Source organism: Miniopterus natalensis, chromosome 16, assembly GCF_054644295.1.
Source record: "Miniopterus natalensis isolate mMinNat1 chromosome 16, mMinNat1.hap1, whole genome shotgun sequence".
NCBI classification, from domain to species: Eukaryota; Metazoa; Chordata; class Mammalia; order Chiroptera; family Miniopteridae; genus Miniopterus; species Miniopterus natalensis.
In genome coordinates this window covers 7806470-7828851 of record NC_142096.1, presented here as the reverse complement: position 1 = coordinate 7828851, position 22382 = coordinate 7806470, and the positions used below count along the sequence as shown (strand labels likewise).

Here is a 22382-nt window from a genome sequence, read left to right as displayed (position 1 = left end):
ATGAAACGCAGCGCGTATCCTCTCATGCTTGCAGCGGTTTCCGAGTCTGACAAACCTGGCTCAGACTGCTGTTTCTTTCTCGGCAATGGTATGCCATCACCTACTGTACCATTCACCTTTTCCTGTTGGTCTTCCCATGAAACTTCTAGTGTAAATAAGAAAGAATAATCAGAGCTTGTCAGAAACATGAGAGAATGTTCAGAACGAGAACCTAAAAAGACTTTGGGGATTTTAAAAAAATGATTTGCCCCCTAAATTCTCCCATAATTTTTCAGTAATATGTAGTTAATGTTTTAAATATGAAAATGTGACATCTGAATTTTTTTAAATAGATTTCAAAAATCCAAAGAGCTATAATTCACTTCCAATACATCTATAATAATCCAGCCATGACTAAGGCACTGGGGATAAAACAACAAACAAGATAGGTGAAAATCCATGCTCTCATAAAGTTTATATTCTAGTGGGAGGAACAGATTATAAACAAGATAGAGGAGTACAATACTGTGTGGCTTAGATATTGATAAGTGCTAAGAAGTCAAATATGAATTAAGTAAGAAGGGACAAAATGCCCATGGTGTGTGAAAGTTTGAATAGGGTAGTCATGGAAACCTTCACTAAAAAGGCTAATTCTGAGTAAATTTAGGGACATAAGGGGACAGTTAGATGTATGTTTATTTGGGGAGAGGGCAGTACAGGCAGAAGAACAGCACTTGCAAATACCCTCAGGTGGGAGAGTCTCTGAAATGTTCTAGAAAAGTATCCTGGATTTGAACGGGAGGTCTCCATGGCTAATGCAGAGCAAACAGATTAAATGAAATGGGCAGTTCGGGGAGTACAGATCATATAGGGCCTTGTAGGTCACATATCAAAAGATTCTCTGGTCACCATTTAATCTTACCCTCCTAGGAACACAAGGGAAATATACTAAGATTTCTTCTTCTCAGATGAACTAACTTGGATCAAGGGCCTAGAGTCACACAGTCGGTACATAGTAAAGGCAGGCCCTGAGCCTGGGTTCGAAGCCTCTGCTCTTTCTCTAGCACCGTATCGCCTAAGTCAACCTTATTTTCAACAGCACCAGCAGATGGCTTTAGAATGTATTTAGTCAACAACGGCAGGGCTTAAACAATGGCTAAAGTTTGCAGAAAGAAAGGAGGAAGGGGGTTCTTTCCCAAATCAGTTAGTCTATTCAGACTTTAGAAGTACAGAAGAAATAAGAAGAGCAAAAGGAGAAGGAAAGTAAAATCAGGAAGAATGGCCTCCAGGGAGGAAAGGAAAGGACAGGAAAAGAAATGAGAAAATGTCTGTTTAACAAGAACTTCTGCAACCAATTCACTTAGGCTTGTGGATTTGAATGGAGACAGAAAATTTAAAATGCACTTATTCCTCTATTGTAGTCTCTGCTCTAGTTCAAGCCATCATACAGTGGACTAATGAAACACCTAACCATCACAGGCCCACAGTCTCTGCTCTTTCAAGTTCAACCTGCTCACTGGCACCAAGTTACTATCCCACAACACAGACGTGAATGAATGCTCACCTGGCTCAAAAACATGATAAATCCCTTGCTGTTTTAAAGGATCCCTGAGTGCCTTCTAGATTAATGAATCAAATGGTCATTTGTCTAAATTGGCAGGAATGCTGTATTTAAGAAACATCCACCAATGCCACTATAAAATCCATTTATATTGAGATGTTGATCAAATTTGGAAATGAAGACACAGGTGACCACTGGTCCTTTCCTCACCCTAGAAGCATTCATGAGAGTACAGAGGTAGCAAAAAATCTACACAGATCCTATCATCCTAAACGGTATCCAACTCCTAAGCACCTACGGAGGCAAGCATCCATTAGAAGACTGTTGAAATTATTACTTTTGGTTCCTTTGTAACCGACTCGCCCCTCTTCTTTCACCCTTCCTTCCTCTCTTCCTTTCTTTCTTATTTATAAGGTTATCTATATTTGAAATAATGTAGGCAACTGTACATTGAGGCTTAAAGGAATAAAACATTATGTACCTTTATGGACATGACTTTTTAATAGGCAGTATGGTAGGGTTTCATCTAAAATCCCAACAGTGTTGACTCACTAACAGCAAATTAGGAGGTTGTATCTGTTAAGTTTCTAAAACCAATCAAACAAGCAAAAATAACAACATATACAATAAGTTGGAAACAAAACTGTTTGAGGCTTTAGATATTATCAGCCACATATCCAAAAACACTTACTTGTGTTAAAATCTTTATGGGATATTTTACTTAAAGAAGAAACTGAGGTCCACAGAAATTAAAACCCTTGCCGGAGGCCATAAACTTAGGAACAGAACTGAGGTCATGACCCAAGTATTGACTTCAATGTAATTCTCTAGACACTATGAAACTTGAAAAGTCCTAATGACTTAAACAGTTAACTGACTTAGAGAAAAGAATTCTAAATGTTTTCATACTGATTTTTACATATGTATTGAAACATGTACAATTGTATTAGCACATTATGCAATATCTTATATTGTCATCCAATTCGATCTATTTCCCCCTTGGTATTGTTTCTTATGCAAGCTACTTGATCAAGAGTGCTAATTTCCTAAAAACTACTAAACAATATGTATTGAATAATTGGTTCAAGGTGATGAACATAATCAGGTTTAATCTGACTTTAAATCTAAAGTTTTCAAATTGTATGCTGAAAATACAAAATTATAGCAAGACACCACTAAGAAATAATAGTAAGGATAGCTAACACTTGTATAATACTTATTACGTGACAAGTATTGTTCTCAGCAATTTAAATATACCAAATTATTTTAAAAAGTAAATTTATAGCATATCTACACAGCAAGCAATGCTGTTTATAGTAACCTTGGGGCAAGTTCAAGGCAGAATCTGCCATTACCATCCTTCGGAGGTACCTAGTTTTCTACACATTTTTTAGCAACCCTCTCCCTACATCTAAATTTCTACTCTCACAGGCTCTAACTTGCCTCCTATGAAAAAGTGTATGTCATAATAGCTCAGGTCATTCTCCTCAGAAATATTTACATTTCAGTGTTCTGGAAAGCTTAAAGCTTTATATTATTAAAATAATTAAGCCGCCAGATAATAGAAGAATATAAAGCACTATAATAAGTAGTGGGGGAAATATTTTGGGCTGAAAACCTACCCAGACCACCCTCAAAACTTACCTGTTCTTTATAAAGTTTTCTCTGAATATATATCACAATCTTAAGACACTTTATGTAAGTGACATGCTACAGAATAATTTTACCAGCTATGCTTTATTTGCTATCATTATATTATTACTGTTTTTTCTCGGGAGCTCCCCCAGAGCAGGGAATATATCTTATTCATCATCACATCCTCAACTGCAACCTAGTGCAATACACTGAAATTAGCAGATAATGGTTGAATTGAACTACACCCTTAGCTAATATCTAAAATAAAATAATGGCAAGGGGAATGCCATTTATCTGAAAAAACATGGTACGTAAATGCATGAGACTGGGTGTCAAAGACTAGAGATCTTCTATGTGGATTAGAGGAAGTTAAATATCCTCTAGAATTCTGCTCTAGAAATCAGTAAAGGAAAGCAGTTTTATTAAAAGATTTATAAGGCTTCTTCCAAATCTAAAGGTCTTGATTCCAAATCTAGAAGCTAAGCCACAGAACACTGATTGATATCCTGGTAAATTATGGGCAGATGATTCATGGATAGATGGCTCTCCATAGTAAATTGGCAGATCTCAGTTTAGAAGACAGCTTCCTTCATGGTTCTGTTCCTCTGATTTCCCCCATCAACTCTAGATTTTTATTTGTTTTCTTTCTCTTACAGCCAAACTTGCTAAGGTATCTATACTGTCTCCATTTCTCTCCACCTTTTCTAAAAAAAATAAATTTATATGTATTTATTGACTTGAGAGAGAGGGGAAAAGAGAAAGAGAGAGAAACATCGATTTGTTGTTCCACTTACTCATGCATTTATTAGTTGATTCTTGTATGTGCCCTGACTGGGAACTGGGGATCAAACCTACAACCTTGGAGCACTGGGACAATGCTCTAACCAACTGCGCTACCCTGCTAGGGCCTCTCCACTTCTTTTAAACCCACTATAATCAGCTTTTACCTCCTCCAACTCCACCATAACTGCTCTTAGTGCAGGTTACCACTACGACTTCCTACTTACTAAATCTGTGATCACTTCACATTCCGGATCATTCTCTCCGGCTTCAAGTACTTTCTTTACTTGTAACCAAAGTCACCGTGCCCCATGGATTCCCTCCTCTCTCTCCCCCTTTGCATCTTAAATCAGAAGAGAGGATGGTGGTAAGTCCACCATTCAACCCAATGGTTGGGCATTTCTAACACATGGTTATAGCAGCAACTCACAGTTACCCTTTTTTTACTCTGAATACACAGAAGGGGGAATATAGTAACATCCCTTTAATCTCTTCAATCTTACTCATGAACTATACTGTGAGATTCAAAATAAACAGTAAATCTGTCTCTTCCAAAAGAAAACAGCAAGAGGATATATTATAGATAGATCACTAAAAGATTAAGCTAAATAAAAATGAGAACATATATAAAATTTACAGAGTTCTCATCTTTCAAATTTTTATTCATTATCTCCTTCCTAGGTGCAACTATGTCAAATGTAGGATTGGTTGACATTAACAATAGTGATGTTTTGCAGTGGAGAGAATTTTTATATAAATTATAAAAGGTAAATTAATAATGTGTGTGACTGAGGCCCCAATAATCATTGTCAGTAGAACTTTTACTTGCAAGATCAAAGGAAACAACAAGACAGCAGAACAGTCTAGAGGTGAAAGATTTAACAATATTCAGGGCCAACTAGATGTCAGAAAACCAAAAAAACCTACTGAGGGTATCGCATCAGTTCAAATCATAACTTAGTGACTTCATTTGAACCAGAGAATAGACTGATACATTTAAATGCACTTAAATATAAAATGGCATTCAATGTTCTTAAAACTTGTTGCACCCTAATAATTGAATATTTATTCAATTATTTGAATAAATAAATTATTTATGAAGATCACTGACATACATTTAAGTACATGCGAACATATCCTTTCACAGGTACGAAGGAAAAATCATAGAGGTCAAAAAATACGTAAAAATAACAAGTAGGTAAATACACACTGAGAGTGCATTCAAATTTTTTCCTTTAAAGAGAGTATTCATATTTTATAATACTTGATTTAATCTTATTTATTTAGTTATATTATTTTCGCCTCTTTAGAAAATCAGATTAGAAAGCAGTTTTAAGGATTTTACACATGGAGGGGTGTTAATGAATAATTAAGACGCCACAATAAGAAAAATTATGAAGTTATTTTAGTGCTAATTAGATCTTATACATAACATTGTAGACATTTTTTATAAAAGATGAAAATGGGGAAGAAAAAGTATCTTCAGAATTGCATTTCAACCATATTACTGATGGACAAAACAATTCATTTCTTGACTTGGCCCAATAACGGGAAATTTTAGAATGTTGATTTTTTTGGTAATAATTTTAAATGCTAACATTCTAAATCAACGTGTGTAGCTATACTTCATTATCAATCATTACAAAACATATACAGTCCTACTGTTTTTGACAAAACTTGGTTGGGGTGGTTACAGAATTAAGTCATCAATAATTATAGGAGAAGTAAATCTAAGTATTAAAATCAATCATCTTTTTTACTCACCACAATACATTAGTTCATGTATAGAGAACTGTGAGAAATCTACAAATGTTATAAATATTTATTTAATATTGTTGAACATATAAAGTTCATTTCCTTATCTACTTTAAAATTCTGCTTTAAAATATTTTAAAATTAGTTTAATTTTAAAACAATTTTTGAATTTAAAAAAAGCCTATGCTGTGTTTTTCTGAATTACTATTACTATTACAATTACATTACTATTAATATTTTCCTTAGAATCTTAGACATGACCATCAAAGCAAAACTTCTGATTTTAATGCCATAAATTTCAATAGAGTTTTACCATAATCCAATAATAAGGTAAGTATTTTAAAGACAAATTTCATATTCAGAAATATATTGTAAAAAAGCAGACACATTAAATATTAGATAACTTAAGTTGGGACTAATACTTATGCTTATTAAATTTAGGAAAGCACATCCATGCACATCACAGAAGTCAATACTGAGTACTTAATATATAGAAAGACACGACTGACTTCATATCACACTTGCCTTTTTTCCCATTATTAGGTGGGCTTGGTGTTTCTCCCTCATTGTCTTTTTAACATTGAAAACGGACAATAATGATTAATTATTAATGTCATTAACAACCCAAATAAAAATTAAGCACACCACAACAGATGACATCACACACTAGGAAGCACATCCATGCACTAAACAGGACACATCCCATTAATGAACACAAGAGTAAAGTATGTCCTTCCTATGCTATAAGTAAAGTAACAAAAATAAAATGGGGAATAAATGAGTCATTTTATAAAGTTAGGAGGATTGTAGTTATGGTTTTATGCTAATCTGAGGATTTATGTAATTCACTAACTTAATTTTGAGAATAAAGTATAGGCAACAAACTAGTTCAACAAACGGGCTTCTTTATCTTAGTGAAGTTCAAAAGTAAAAGTGATACTAACTACTGCTGCAGTCCCCACGATATCCTAGAGCATGGCCTGACTGTGGAAGCTACGTCATGGGCAGTGTGAAAGCATTTCCCAATTCATATGAACTAGCATAAGATATACAGGAACGAGCAACACGAAAATATTAACTGCACAGCTAAATTACAACCAAGTTCATTCTCACAGTATTCACGGAAACGTTATTCCCACAGCATCTCCAGAGAATGAAAGGCATGGGATTTCTAGTAGTTAGTGTACTAGAAATCCGTAGCAGAGCCAGCCAGACACTTCCAGGAACATCACCTACACTTGCCTTTGCTTTCATTATCGGATGTCCTCTGATGATTTTCCTCATCTGCACGGCATTGAAAATGGTTACTATTAATCAGCAGCTGCAGCGTAAGAGGCCTTCTGTCTCAAACTACACACGCCATTGAGAAACGCATCCATGGAAAGCCACCTCACGCACACCTCACACAATGGCGCTGCTTTCACGCAATGTTAAAGGACGGAATAAAAGGAACATAAAATACACTCTGCTAATCATGAATAAAAAATGATGAGTTAAAAATGATAAAATTAGATTTAAGTTATTCTGCATTGTTCAAAGAAATTTTTTAAAAAATTTTAAATAATAGCTTAGGTAAGATTAGGATTCAACTCTGAGTTTCAAATTAAAATAATAAATAGTGGATAAAAGAAATATATAAATATATTTACTTGTTATATAATGTTTTAAGTTTTAAAATCCTTTCAGAAAAATTCTGACAAAAAAAGTGGCAAACATGATGAGATGTAAATATAATAGGGACTTAAAAACAACAAAATGAAGTTCTCTCCATAACCATTTAGAAGGCGGACTCTTAGGGGAGAAATTATAATGGCCAATAAATATTAAAGCAGTACTGAGCTGGGGTGAAGAAAAGGTAATTGTGCTTATTTCAAGGAAAAATTTTTATGGATAAAATGGTAGTCTCTAAAAGTTTTAATAATTAAAATTTGGAACTTATATTCTGCTCTATATTTACTTGTAATTTACAAAATCAAAATTCTTGAAAGAGGAGGCTAAGACTTCAATGTACCCTCACTCAGTGTAACACAAGGTAAAATGTAGCATTTTCGTAGGTACTCAATTAACATTTTTGAATAAATAAATGAACTGAATGTAAAGCTGAGGTCAAAGATAAGTGCAAATCATGGTTGAAGCACTATCTAGAATTTCAGTTTGATTAAATGTTAGGAAAATGTTCCAATGGGTAAATTAAGTATTCAGTTAAGTTGCCTAGATAGTTTATATAATATCTCTCCATTAAAAAATTAGGCAATTTATTTTAAAGTTAGTACTGAAAAACAATGTTCTTTATTGTACACTTATAAATTTTAAAATGAAAAGTCACACTCCTAAAACATTCAATTATTTATTTTAGACACACAGACAGACCTGCCTTGACCTCTTCACCCTGCCTTTCTCCCCCCTGCTCTTCCGCATGCCCAGTTTCTTCATGAACTTCTGTATTAGTAAAAGTAAAAAAAAAAAAAAATGATAAGACCAGATATGTATATTTGATACTCTTAAGTGAAACAAAACATTTTAAATTATTCCTTCTATAGTAGTGATTATTAAAAGACTAACAGATTGTTTTTAAAAAGTTTCTGACATATCATGTAAGCAAATAAGTATACCTGTAATAAATGATCTCACTGTCTCCTTTTACAACTTTGATTTGTGAAAGAAAAACTGTGGTCCCTAAAATACTAGCAATGGTGATAACTGTGTAAAGTATGCATAAAACTTTGTCTTTTAACTTGGTACATTCTTACAAAAATAAAATGATATAGCTTTTCTTCTAAAGAAACAAAATATGATATTATAAACTCATTTATCTTTACCAAATGCCACTACATCAAAGTTAGGGGGAAATAAAAATAAAAATATTAGCAATGCCTTGCAGTTGCTCAGTATGTTGTACTTTCATTATATTGCTCCTATTTTCTCTGGTTCTCAAAGAAAGGATGACTAACGCTATACCACCATCAAGATGAATACATATAAGGTTTTAATTTAATTTAATTAACAGGCTGAATTATAACAACCAAACTAAAAAGGAATTAAATTAAGACTTGCTAATTTTTTAGCTGTTGAACATGATTAGAAAATAAAAATGTCATTACTTCTATTCCAAAATAATGCAATTAAATTACAACTTCTGACAACTTTTTAGAGACAATCCAAGCCTAGTTTGATTTAGACTTATCTATTGATAGTCTATTTTGGGTTATGTCCCTTTAACTTCGGTTAGAAGTTGAGTACTTCTAAAGAGATATTACATACCTCCTTTAAAGCCAAAGAAAATCACACAATCATGTATCTCTTGGTCTTTATATCAACATTTATAAAAACACTGTTAAAATCATTCATACTTTTAAGCAAAACTAACAAGAACCCTTTTAATTCAAACTGGAAAGGATAAAGGAGGTTTTGGCTCTCCTCTCTTATTTATAAAAATGGAAAAGCCACAATTAGGGACATTAAAGAAAACGGTGGTTTTAATAGATTCTATAGGGCAGAAAATAGACAGTAAATAGAATGTTTAAGAAGCCCATTAAAAATTTCCTCTGCCCTGGCCAGGTAGCTCAGTTGGTTAGAGCATCATCCCGATAAACCAAGGTTGTGGGTTTGATCCCCAGTCAGGGAACATATAAAAATCAACCAATGAAAGCGTAGATAAGTGGGGAAAGTTCTTTCTTCCTTTCTCCCTCCCTCCCTCCCTCCATCCCTCCCCCCCTCCCTTCCTTTTTCTTCTTTCTCTCTCTTCCTTCCTCTCTAAAATCAATAAATAAATTTAAATTTTTTTTAAAACTTCCTCAATCCTAATTTCCCGTATCAGCTGTATCAGTATTTACGTCAGTTTTCTCATTTATTTATTATTACAAAGACTGTAGCTATTCATATTTCAATAGCTGATTGCTATAAAAGATACTAAAATTAAATTTATAAAAATCATTACATAAACTATGTTTCTGACTTCTTATGCCATCAAATAGCATCAAAATTCTATCTTGGAGTGACAAAAATTTCATACATACTATAGGACTTTCCTTATGGAAAGTACTTTTAAAAATATATACCTATTCTTAGGCAAATAATTGAGAAGACAGGAATGCTGCTGAAATCTTTTTCTCAGGCCGCATAACAGACCATTAGTCACAATAGCATAGAGTTGTTTAAAATCATGGCACAAAGCAAACAAAAATTACCACAGAACAGAAGTTGATAAATCATTCAACTACAACTAACAAGAATAAAACTTGTTCCAAGTTATATACGGCAATAAAAGTATTGCTGCCCAAATGCAATGCAGTTGAAAAATTGTTACAAATAGGTTATAGAATATGAATCTGAATATAAATATATATAGAATAACAAGATTATTATAGTGGTGCTTTATACACTATTTGAAGTAGTTTTTCAGTTTTTAAATAAATATCTCAGCATTCATTCAACAAATATTTATTGAGGGCCTATAATGTGCCAGGCATTATTCTATGTGCTGGAGATTATTCAGTAAATAAAACCAATAATTCTTTAAAGTTACAAAGTCAATTTCAGAATTGTATAATTTGCAGAGAAATTTTTTATTGTCCTAGTAAATGTATGACACGTCATATATCATGACAATATTTTCTCTTGCGTCATAATGTACTGCGACAATAAATTTGTAGATATTTAACTGATACACTGTAAGCAGTCTTGCTACAACATGAAAAAGTGATGGAGGAAATGCAAACCACAATCACTACCTAATTCAACAACTTCCTCTTCTAGAAAGCCAAATTTAATAATTAAAAGATCATCATAAATACAAAATGAAATCTATGATGATAACTACAACTAGACTAGGTATACACACTCAATTGCATAAACACAGACTGCAATTGATACCTCTGGTTAAAGTCTTGCACAAAATAGAATTCTGCTTAAAAGGCAAATTAATTTTTTTAAAAGAGGAAATTTTATCTTCCCATTTAAAAGAAATTAAACTCTTTGCATTCTTACTTGACTGAACCAAAGAAATTTAACTCCTTGTCATAATTTCTAAGTAAAACAAAAATTGAATAACTTTATCAGAAATCATAAAACAAAATAATTTTACTGTATATGAAAGTCTATGCAACAGAAGGACATCAATTGCAGTTGGGTTTATTTTTGCTTACAAAGCCCCCCAAAAAGGCTGTCAGCACAAAATAAACCCTCCTTTATGTACAGACCTTCACAAGGTTCTATCTCCTTGACTCCATTGTCTAGGAAAAACAAAATGAAAACAAAACAAAGGAGGGAACCAAAGCACAGGGGTTAAAAACAACAGAAATTTCCGAAGGCACAGAATGTATCATCAATTAATGAAAAGTTAAATGGTGTATTAAATTTTTGTTTTTGGCACAGCATATCCAGTTACCATATAAAGGGACAATTTAAAAAATAACAAAATTATTACAGTCTATCTTCCCATGTTTTTAGAGGCCCTTTAAAACCAAGAATTTATAATGTTTGGGGAGTAGGTTCACCTGTGTGTAAGCAAATGATGCTTCTTATTGCAAAAATTTGAAAGTAGTAAAAATATCAGTACAACATGCATCTTTCTTTGTATATTCATGATTACCTTTTTCTGGTACTCCAGTTTTGAGAAGGATCACCACTGTTGTGCATCAGATAACCAGTCCTTTGCAGTGTGTGAAAATTGATTTGGCTAGTTACTAATAAACTTTACGTAACTATCAATGATTACATAAACTTTGTAGCAAAGAAACAGCATACAACTGCTTATTAAACAAGAGCATTGTATTTACTTTTTAAAATGCATTAATTCAAATTAGTAAAATGTGCAAGAACAATAATAGTAGGTTATTTTACCCACAAATATTACACATTTTAAATGGAAAATATATAATATTTAATTACTAACAAATCCAGCTAAGGTATTCATTAAACAAAAGAGGAAATTAAGAAAGGAAGTAAAAAAATCTTGATTCACCTTAGCTTCCATGTGTACTTCCTACATGACATAATTAGAAATAAAACTTACTTCTCTCCAGCGTTCCCTTTGGTGGGAGTTGTGGGAGTTGTCGGCCCCTTCGTCCTGCCACTGGAGTACTTGATGGGCTTGTTTGGACAGACCCAGTACGAGGATGAGACCTATGAAATACACATTAATATTCACTTTCAATATAAAGAGTTAAATACCTTTAATACATTTGGTTCATATGATAGCTGTATAAATGCAATTTTAAAAGAGGTTTAGCTGCTGATTAAAAGGTTAGGAAGGTAAGACACAATATGGATATTTGAATGATTAAACAGGTAAAGATGTTTAAACTTTTGTGTAATATGTATACATACATAGATACATGCACAGAAAATCCTACAGGAGAAGCCATTGGAGTTATTAATGTAAATTAATATTCTATCCATACAAAAGATAGGAGAGAATTCTGTAGCTCAAAAAGTAAAAGGTAATGCCTTACATTTCTTTCTACCAGATTTCAAACTCTTAACTGTGACCTCTCTCCCTTGATCCAAAGAGATTTTTACTCAGGCTTATAATAGGTATCATGTTATTAGGAAATATCTTAGTGGAACTACAAATAAAACCCTGAAAAATTCGGAATTCAGCCAAAGAAGATAATGGTCAATGGTATTGATAGAAAGAAACTAAAAATCTAGCTCTGTCATCACAATGACCATTCCAACAGTGATGTCTAATGAACACAAACAATTTCTCATTCTGTAGAAGAGCATGATAGTCATGAGGTGCAATATGTGGGGATTTACCCAGGACTCCTGATAAATGAGAAATCACAAAACAAATGCAGTCAGGACAGTTCAACATTTTACAATGGTAGCCACACACTATTATATCCGCTGAATATAAGTAGTGTGCTTACACTGAGAAGGTTAGTATTGATTGTTGTTAGTGATCAGCCAAGGATGATAGAAGAGACCATTTAGCTGCTGGGAAATAAAATGGTGTGCTGGTGGGGCAAAGGGGAAGTTAGTCTGATTGGTTTATCTTTCACCTCGATAAGGCAGGTGAAGGAGGGGCAGATCTTCCAGTCATTAATGAAGGCATCGACCTCATGAGGTTTGTGTCGGGACGCTCAGTGGATCTGGAGCGGGTGGTGGTCCGCTCTAGGACAGGCCGCTGTTCTGTTGATCTGGATCTGTGATATGGCTGTCTATCTGCTGCTTCACAATCCCTGAAACGTTAGTCAAAAAGCAGCTCAGTTGATCTTTAGTGCCTTTCTGCTATTTGGTTATGATGCATCAAACTGATTTTGAAAAAGGTAATTGTTTAAAATCACTGAGTATGTAAGAAAAATTCTCTTCCCCAACATATTCTGAGCAAATTCTCACGAACTTTAAGATTTCCTAAGGAACTCAAATCTGCCTTAAATAGCAATTCCCAGTGAAGATCATAGGAGTTGCTCAGTTATAATAAAAAACAAACAAAATTGCCTGCTTTGCAAAGTGAATTCTCTGTGAAATATGTATTCTATTTTAAAAGACTTCAATTACTTTTTCTAACATTTCCAAGAGTGGAAAAAACCATCTAAACATTATTCTCAGACCCCTAAGGCTGTTTACAAACCAAATAAGATAGAAAAAGGCTTTCAACACAAGCGTAGTAGGTATACTGACACACCTGAACATTCAGACAGAGTCAAGATGTTCTAAGAAAACAAAGCTACTTGGCAGTCTGTAGCCATATTTAAACATGGTCTTCAAGAAAAACCACTGTATAGAAAACTGGTTAATCAGCCAACATATGCCATCTGTCTCAATGCACCTCAGTGATGCCAACCAATACAATTCAGAATGGGTATCAATTGAATGAAATAATAATGGTTCTGAAACAATATGATCTCTTTGACCACAAATAAACCAATATCAAAACCTGATCGTTGCTGAAAGAAGTATACTTAAATTTAAGTAATCTATCATTATTAATTCTTTTTAATCCTTGAAGTCTAGCATAATGCTTTACAACTAACATATGGCCAGTAAATGTTTTCTAATACATGTCCCATTATCAGTGAGACAACCCCAAAAATACCAGCTTTGACTCTAGAACTCCAAGTAATACATAATTCAAAGTATACTTCAAATCAAAGTACTGCCTTCCCACCTAGTGGTAACCACAGAAAAGGAAAAGCTTATATATTACAAATGATGAAGTAAGCACTAGTCTCTCTCAAGACCAATGTATCAAGGATGTCCACTTTACCTGTAAATTCTCTCAATCTTGTTTTTGATAATAAAAATGCAATTTAAAATTAAATAAGAAAATAAAGAATACAATTTCCCATATATAAGTAATGACAAGGCATACACTTTCAGATCAGTAGATTAGGTGACATTAGGAAGTGAGTACTGGGTTTATTCTACAACATATCATTATCTTATACTTTAAATTCATAGGGTAATACATAAATAAGTCAAATAAGTTTTAAATATTTTGAAGTCTATGTACCATGTGATTGATTGCCTAAGATAATTTTAGTATTTTTATATAAATGTATCCAGAATATGCCAAAAAGCTAAGATTCAATGTAACTACATATACAATGTTCAATTACTTGTCAGAGAGGGAAAAAGGCAACTTGATAGTTTAAAAACTCATAATTCTATTTTTATTCTCAAAAAAATATTTTACAGAAAACAGCCTCTCTTTAGAAATAAATATGCTCAATAATTTGTTAAATTATTAGTGTACATATCTTTGAATATCTTTATCACAAGAAATAACCAGAATGAAAGGGATATCTTAGATTCCTTAAAAACCTATTTTGGGACAGTATCAGTATTTATATTATTTTCAGGTTTCCTATTATCCTAAGTTAGTAATTGATTTATCTCATTATAGTACATACAGTAACAAAACTCTGCAGAAGATCTATGACTACCCAAACAGAAATTCAGCCTATTTCATTTATTTATACAAACTGATTTATTTTGATTCCATCAAGGAATTTTTCCAAGTGGAAAGTGAAATATTAGGATTTACCCTTTCAATTCTTTGATACTAGTCTTTGAGTGAAATCCAGAGAATCGTTTGAAATGTGTTGCTATGTTCTATGTCCTTTAAAAAGTACTGTTATTTATAAAGCAATCAGATCTCTCCTTAGGAAATATCTCTTACTAATATATCTTTTTAGTAAAAACGTTGTTTGAAGGCTATAGTCAGTTTAACATTTTACTTATATTGTATCTTCATCTCATAAATAACATAAGTTATATGATTTCCACAGTGTGAAATGAAAAATCTGTTAGTAAGTAGAACATGAGAAGAACCAGAGGAGACAGAAATTCCTGAAATGCCACACCACAGTTAAGGGGAATGGAAGGCTGCCATCTTTTAAATTTTGATTTAAACAGAAGGTCAGGATAGCTCCTGGCTCCCACTGTCAGGTAAGCATAGGTCTTACTAGAAAAGAACTCAGGTAATTGCTGAGATAACTGAAAGCAAACAAAGCCTAAGTCTCAAATATAATGTCCACTCCCATAGTAGGTTTTTTAAGGGATTGAGAAATAAAACTTGACATTGGCACTTAAATTCTTAGTGAATTTTAACTTTAAAATAACATAAACAATTAATTCTGAATACATAGTAGCAAGTGAGATGTGGGAAATAATAGATAACCGTTTATAATGCATAAAATATTTCAGTGCCTACTTGGAGTTCTTAACGTGGAGTATGTATTTCAATATAAGTTATTTCCTTACTTATTTAATTTATGCATTTTAAAACATTATTCAAAAAAGGTGGCCATAGGTTTTATAAGACTGTCAAAGGGCAAGCCATTTAAAAGGTTAGGAACCACTCACCTATAAATTTAAATCTTTCTTAGGTAATAATGTGGTTGTCTTACTATATATCAAAGTTACTTACTATATATCATGGTTCTATCTTTTTAATAAATAGTTTATATTTTCAAATATTTTTTAAAATAGTTCACTTTTTATGACAGGTTACTGCTCTGCCCTATTTAACAGCCACTATTCCAAACTGTGGGCCTTTGAAGAAGACACGGATGAACAGCCCCTCTGCAGGAGCCAATTCATACTGACTGATAGTACTGGAACAAGAGCCAGCATTTGTTATACCCCCTTGAAAAGCATGTAATATCATGTGATTTTGAGATGAGGATTTCTACAGGAAAAATAATTTCATAATCACCCAGTGAAGTTGTCCATTTTTAGTCAGTTTTCCTCTCAGTATAGTTGCTCTTAAAAGATTTTTTTAAATTTCCAAGTATCTGAAACAGTTCCCTATTTATTTCATCAGTTTTGCTACTTATTTATCCTATTCTAAATCAAAGTACAAGGAACTTACGCAGCATAACAGGAGGAATAGGCCAGTGGGCATGCTTTTCTATAACCACTTATATCAATCACAATGACACAACTCCAAATCAACACAAGCTCAGTATAGAGTACCTCCCAGATGTGACAGAATAGTAACTACTTAAAAAAACAACCAGAACAATGCAAATACTCAGATATACCAATGAAAACTGCCCTAGAATATAACTCAGACCTGTGCTCTATGCTAAATCAGCCTTATTTCATGTTTAGATTGTAAAGATGCCCTACTAAATCTAATAGGTTTTCTTAAAAAATAAACCTGTGAAAAGTAGAGCTGTTTAGGAATTAGTGTTTTTGTTTGTTTTTATAAAGAAATTATTTCTTTCTGAAACTGAAATCTTTAATAAGTGGATGTATCTCTGGAGGACAAGAAGTATAACCTCAAGTTTGGGGTAAGAAATGCCTTCCCTATATCCACATTGTATAATATTGTAAACTGATTTGCAACAAAAGCATTATACTTCTGATAAAATACCTGGAATGTCTAGAGATTTTCTGAACATTAAGTAGCTGTATAATATAAGAAATAAATACATAATAAAAATCTTAAATGAGGCATTTTATGTAATTAACATAACATATATGTGTAAAATATAACAAATAATTTAAAGTAATTCTATGACTCAACTATATAATTTTCATGTTCATTATAATGTGAGAGGTACAAGTTTAACTTTTTAAAAACCTCTAGTTTGTATTAGTTTAGCATTGCTTCCAAAGTTAAAGAAATTGCAAGACACAAAACACTCGCCATGGAAATCATGGTAAATAAGTATTGTGTACAAATAGAAACATTTTATTATTTTAGTAGAAAATAAATTCATTTATCCTTGGGAATGATAGCATTTCTCCACAGAACATTTCTGTTCAGTTAAACATAAATTCTGTATATTTGTCAAAAATAAATAAGCTTATTCAAAAATAACAGCAATATCTAGAGTCAGCCAAGTTAATAATCTAAAATGTGAAAAGGGTAATAAAACATCTATGATGAGAGAAAGCAAGACAACTTCAATGTAGAAAAACATATTACTATTACCAATAAGCCTAAATTATCATCAAAAAGAGAAGTAATGCCTGGCCAGGAGTGACTCGGGGGTTGAGCATCGACCTAGGATCCAGGCGATCAGGGTTCGATTCCCAGTCAGGGCACATGCCTGGGCTGTGGGCTTGATCCCCAGTTGGGGGATGCAGGAGGCAGCTGATCAATGACTCTCTCATCATTGATGTTTCTATCTCTCTCTCTCCCTCTCCCTTCCTCTCTCTGGAATCAATAAAGATATATTTTTAAAAAAGAGAGAGAGAAGTAATGTGTCTCCTGTCTAGAAAAGTTTTTTTTTTTTAAATAGTTGTTACTGGAAACAGCGAAAAAGAAAGAGTAAATACCCCAATTTCCTCAAGAAAAATAGAGACAAATGCAATAATGATCAATAATGATATATCGCATTATTGATATGCACACAGCAACATAGAAGACAGAAATACCTTGAGAATATTTTGAGTATCTTATTAAATATTTATAATTCTTGTTATTTAATGTTTATTTCAAAAAACAAAAAAACAAAACCAGAAACAAAACCAGGAATAAGCAGGATTATTTACCCAAGAACAATTAACATGCAGCAAATTAATACATCTTTAAAAAAATATTTTCAAAATCCTGAGAGAAAATATAATTACCACCTTCTATCTGTAAGATTTTAATTTTACTAAATAAGTAGTTTCCATTTTCAACAGATGTTAAAGTTTAATAATAACATTTGTCAATTGTAAGAAGCTCAAGTCATTCCACCAAGGTATTGGCCTTATGCTTTCCTTCCTAGGTCCTCAAGCATTCCATAAAAAAATAAACATTTTAAAGATGTATATCAAAAGGCTGAATTATGCATTGTCATTCTTTATATGAGTCCATATGAGGAGGCATGGTCCTCACACTAGAATATCTGAGTGCTATGTTCAACAGTTTCACTGATCAGCTTTGAACAATTCATTAGCCTTCCTTTTGTTTTGCTAGCTTCACATTGATAGTGGAATGGGTATAGTACAAATTACACTCCTGCCTGCTGCCCTTAGCTGTCACTCTATGACATTAATCCAAATCAAACACATAGTACACACAGAGGTAGCTGTCTGAGGATTGATTAATCCCCCAAAACACACACACACACACACACACACACACACACACACACACACACACACACACACAGTCCACCAGAACAAGAGATGTGCACATTTTCAGGCATAAATACTGTTTTAGTCACTAATGATTACATGATGTATCATAGTTAATAAAAAATTATTAGAAACACCAGAAAGCAAGAAAAATAAGGCACATTATCAAGAGGCAAAGCAATCAACAGAGTCAGACTCAATAGATGACACATATATTGTAATTATCAGATAGGAAATTTAAAATAAGTATGATTGATGTTAAAGACGATAGTAGAAAAGATGGACAGCATGCATGAAAAGCTGGGGAAATTTCAGCAGATAGATGGAGCCCATAAGAAAGAGACCAGGGGGGGCCTTTGGTGGGGAAGACAATGTGCTGGAAGGTCCTGGGCCAGAGCGGGCAGTGGGCGGGGCAGAGGCGGCTTCAGAGCAGCATGTGGAGAACACAATGAAGAATCCGTCCACCGCTGGACTTCTGTCCTGTGCACAGGTTCACAGGGACTTAATCTGGGCTGCTGAGGGACCCTGGGGCTGTATCTGTTCTAGCCCAGCAAGCGGCTAAACTAACCTCTGACCCCACCCATATGCCTGTGATGCGTCTAGAGTGAGATAACGGAAATGTTATCATCCAGAAACACGAAGGCTTCATGGTAGCAGTTCTCCAGCCGCCTCACAGGGACTTGATCCTCTTACATTAATTATCTTAAAGAGCTGTTGAAGTTGGCATAGTTAGGCCATTAGTTTAATGCACACTGGGTACTTTACTAATTTTAAAGTAAGCTGCTTCTGGCACTGTGGATGGACTGATCAAAATATTAGTAAGAAAGCTCATGTTTCAAAGTAGCAGGTCCCAGTCACTTTGTATAGAGAATTCTGTTGTCTTCAGTAAATCTAATTGGAAGGGAAAAAATCAAATGGAAACGCTAGAAATAGCAGAAAACAGAATATAGCAAAATGTTAGGAAATCAGCTTGATTTCACATACCCCTATCCAATACTTCTCCACATTATCTTGGTGTGTTTATCTCCTTATTTCCCAGTCACACCTCTGCCCACTTCCATCTGCCTTTTTCCCCTCAGCCACCCTTTTGAAATCACCCTAGCTGAAGTCACTAATGATTCCTATGACAAACCTAATGGGCATTTTTCATTTATGATTTTTACTGCTGACATTATTTCTTTCTTAAAACTCTCTATTCTTTTAGTTCTTATTATTCTCATGCTTTCTGCTCTATGTCCTTCAGAAGCTTCTAGTTCTCTGTCTACCATTTAAGTAGACATTTAATATTTCCCAAGGCAGAGGAAAATCCTTGGCCTTCATCTCATGGGTAGTTTCTCCAGTTGATTTTTCTTTTTTTGTGTGCCTACTTCCCATTAGTAGTGAATATACTTTCAAATTGCTCTATGTAGCTTAAACTTCTCTTTAAGGTTTGAAATTATTTATTTCTCTCCTTGCTAGAGGTTTCCCTTAGACCTCTCAATAATTTCAAAACTGAACCTGTCCCTCACCTAAACTGATTTCTCTTCTAACACCTCCAACCCCATCCTGGTTAAGGCACCACATGTACCCAGTTACCCAAGCTATGAGACTGGGAGTGTATCTTGACTCTGCTCTCCTCTCAATATCTAAATCCCATTATTTACCAAGTATTATTGATTTTAATTGATTAAATCTCTTATCTCTCTATCTCTCCATCTACTACCTTACCTAGTTCAGGCCCTCAAAGAATTTCTGTTGTCCTAGACCATGGCAAATACCCCAATACATACTTTTATTTTCCATAACATTTTCTCTCAAATCAACCATCCACAGAGTCCCTAGAGTAATTATTCCACAGTGAATACATTATAGGCATCCCCTAATTAAAACTCTTTAAAGTACCTCCATCAATTAGTCTTAGGTCTAAGTTCCTTAGACCTAAGGAACTCATGGAGTGACTGACTAAAGCAGAACTGGAGGTAAAGTTCACCACCTCCAATATGAAACAGTCAAGGAAGTAAGTGGGTGCTGAAGAGATCATTCAGGTGGAGTCTAACATCAAGCTCATGAAGAAGACTAAAGCCAGGTGCTAAAATAAAATTTTCAGTGGTTAAAATAGCATCATGAAGAGGTCAAGAGATGATACCAACAGGGAAGGGTAATGGTGGGTGTGCTCAGTTGCATTACATATAGACATACAGCAGTTACAAACTAGAAGCACAGAATGCAGTGGTAATAAGTATGGGAGGCTGGGGAGAAGACTGGACAAGCTTCCATATCTTCAGTAATCCCAGAATCTCACAGTGGCTTGATGTGGGATCAGAGGACCTGAGTAACTCAGAAAGTTAGCACAGCAAAATAAGTGATCCAAGACCCTTTTTTTAAAAAGCAAAGGGATGTAAAATCAAAATTCAGTATAGCGTTTATTACTTCCATGGAAGAGGCACACGAATGCGACAGTCAAGGAACCTGCAGGTGGATGCAAAGTGTGTAACTGGTTCTCGGTTTGGGTAGGAGATGCATGGTTGTTCCTTTTATTATTATGCTTTGAAACGTAAACATTCTTTTCTATGTATCAAACTAATTATGATAAAAGGTAATATTTTTAAAAGCATCTAAAGAACTTCATTCTTACAAAATCTACCCAGCTTGTCTAAGTATAGATTCACAAATTTGAATCCTTGAAATGGCAGCAAACCTTACAGTAAGACACTTGAAAGTTTGTTTTTTAAAACTGATTTTCCTATCTATTTTACTTTAATGCAAATATTAATGATTTTGTGTTTCCTGACCACAAACCAAATAATGGTACAAAAAACAATTCAGAAATGTATGCTTCAAAATAGGCCATCTGGGTTGAGAATTTGGTAAGTATTATGAAATTAATAACCAACCAAGAGATGATCAAGAACTGATTCTATCCATGTTTATTTACTGAAAGAGTAAGTAATATGATGTAGACAATCTATTTATTGATAATTAAAATTAAGAAAATATAGAGTATAAAAAATGTGGTGCAGGACTTTAACTTATACTGAAATGAAGTGATACCAGACTAAGTAGAATAAGCCTGTAATCATTATGTCTCATTCATGTCACCCACCTTAAGAAAGGCCTTGGCTAATTATAAGAACAGTTACATAACTGCTTTTTCATATATTTTAAAGATAAATGTATAATCATTGCAACCAAAAAATAGTCTGAATGTTATATACAGCAAAAGTAAAAATAAAAGATATAACAACAAAGTAAGAATTATTTAGTATCGAAGCAAAATAACAGAAAAGGGACAGAGAAAATGCAAAAGAAAACTAAATATAGTAATAACCACTAAAATATAACAAGCTGAAAGGCATTAAATTTCAATTACATTTACTGAAAGGCATCACAAAACTTTATGAGGAATATATTGTTAATGGTATCTCTTGTGTTTCCTTCCACATTTATCTATAGCATTTCAATCCTTAGAAATTTATTCGTTTTCAACAATTTTTTCCTAAACTATTTTATTATTAACTCTTAATTAACTAAGTTAATAGGATAAAAGTGATCACACATAAATCACTTTGAAAGGATAGAGTACGGCATCTAATTCCTTATCCACACTAGCTCAACACACCACATCATCACTGCCACCCTCTCCTCTGCCAGCAGGACCTCAAAATGTTGTCGCTGAACTGGCTCAGATCCCTGAAGCTTCATGTAGGTCTTCTTTCCCTTAGGGTTAATCATCCCTTCTGTTAAATGCCATGTAGCTGATACTTCCCTTCAACGTAAGGGGAATGGTGGTAGATGAGAAATGAACAAAGATTTCCCCACTGACCCAGTATTCTCTATGGACCTAAAATCATCTACAAAGGTGACCAAGGAGCAGATCACAGCCACCTCTGACACGGTCACCATAAGCCAATCAGTTCAACCTCGGCACTTCAAGGACTGACTCCTCGACTGTGGAGGGAGGGAGGGAAGCAGTTGTTAAGGTAGATATCAATCAACCAGTGCTGTCTATATACCTAACTGTGAACTCTGCTGAGGAAGGTGGACAGTTAAACGTAATTAAACTGTATTCTATCCTTGCAGGTAATCAAAAGTTAATTGTAATTCCTAGAAAACTAAATTTTTAAAATCATCAAAGATACAATCCTAACTCATTAAAAGGAAGCTG

General features: G+C 33.8%; 1 protein-coding gene across 30 annotated transcripts in view; it reads right to left on the bottom strand.

Annotated features, from left to right (window-relative positions):
• Positions 1 to 22382, bottom strand: part of RIMS2 (regulating synaptic membrane exocytosis 2) — a 215540-nt gene that overhangs the window by 68721 nt on the left and 124437 nt on the right. For 12 of the 30 annotated variants that reach the window (XM_087825331.1, XM_087825335.1, XM_087825337.1 and 9 more), the window contains 2 exons: positions 12715 to 12894; positions 11724 to 11833 (listed from right to left, as the gene is read on the bottom strand). In XM_087825331.1, coding sequence (XP_087681457.1) covers positions 11724 to 11833; positions 12715 to 12894 — 290 coding nt within the window. Of the gene's footprint in view, positions 1 to 55; positions 146 to 4033; positions 4043 to 10908; positions 10942 to 11723; positions 11834 to 12714; positions 12895 to 22382 lie in introns of all 30 variants that reach the window. The other 18 variants (XM_087825324.1, XM_087825334.1, XM_087825328.1 and 15 more) reach the window with 5 other exon arrangements.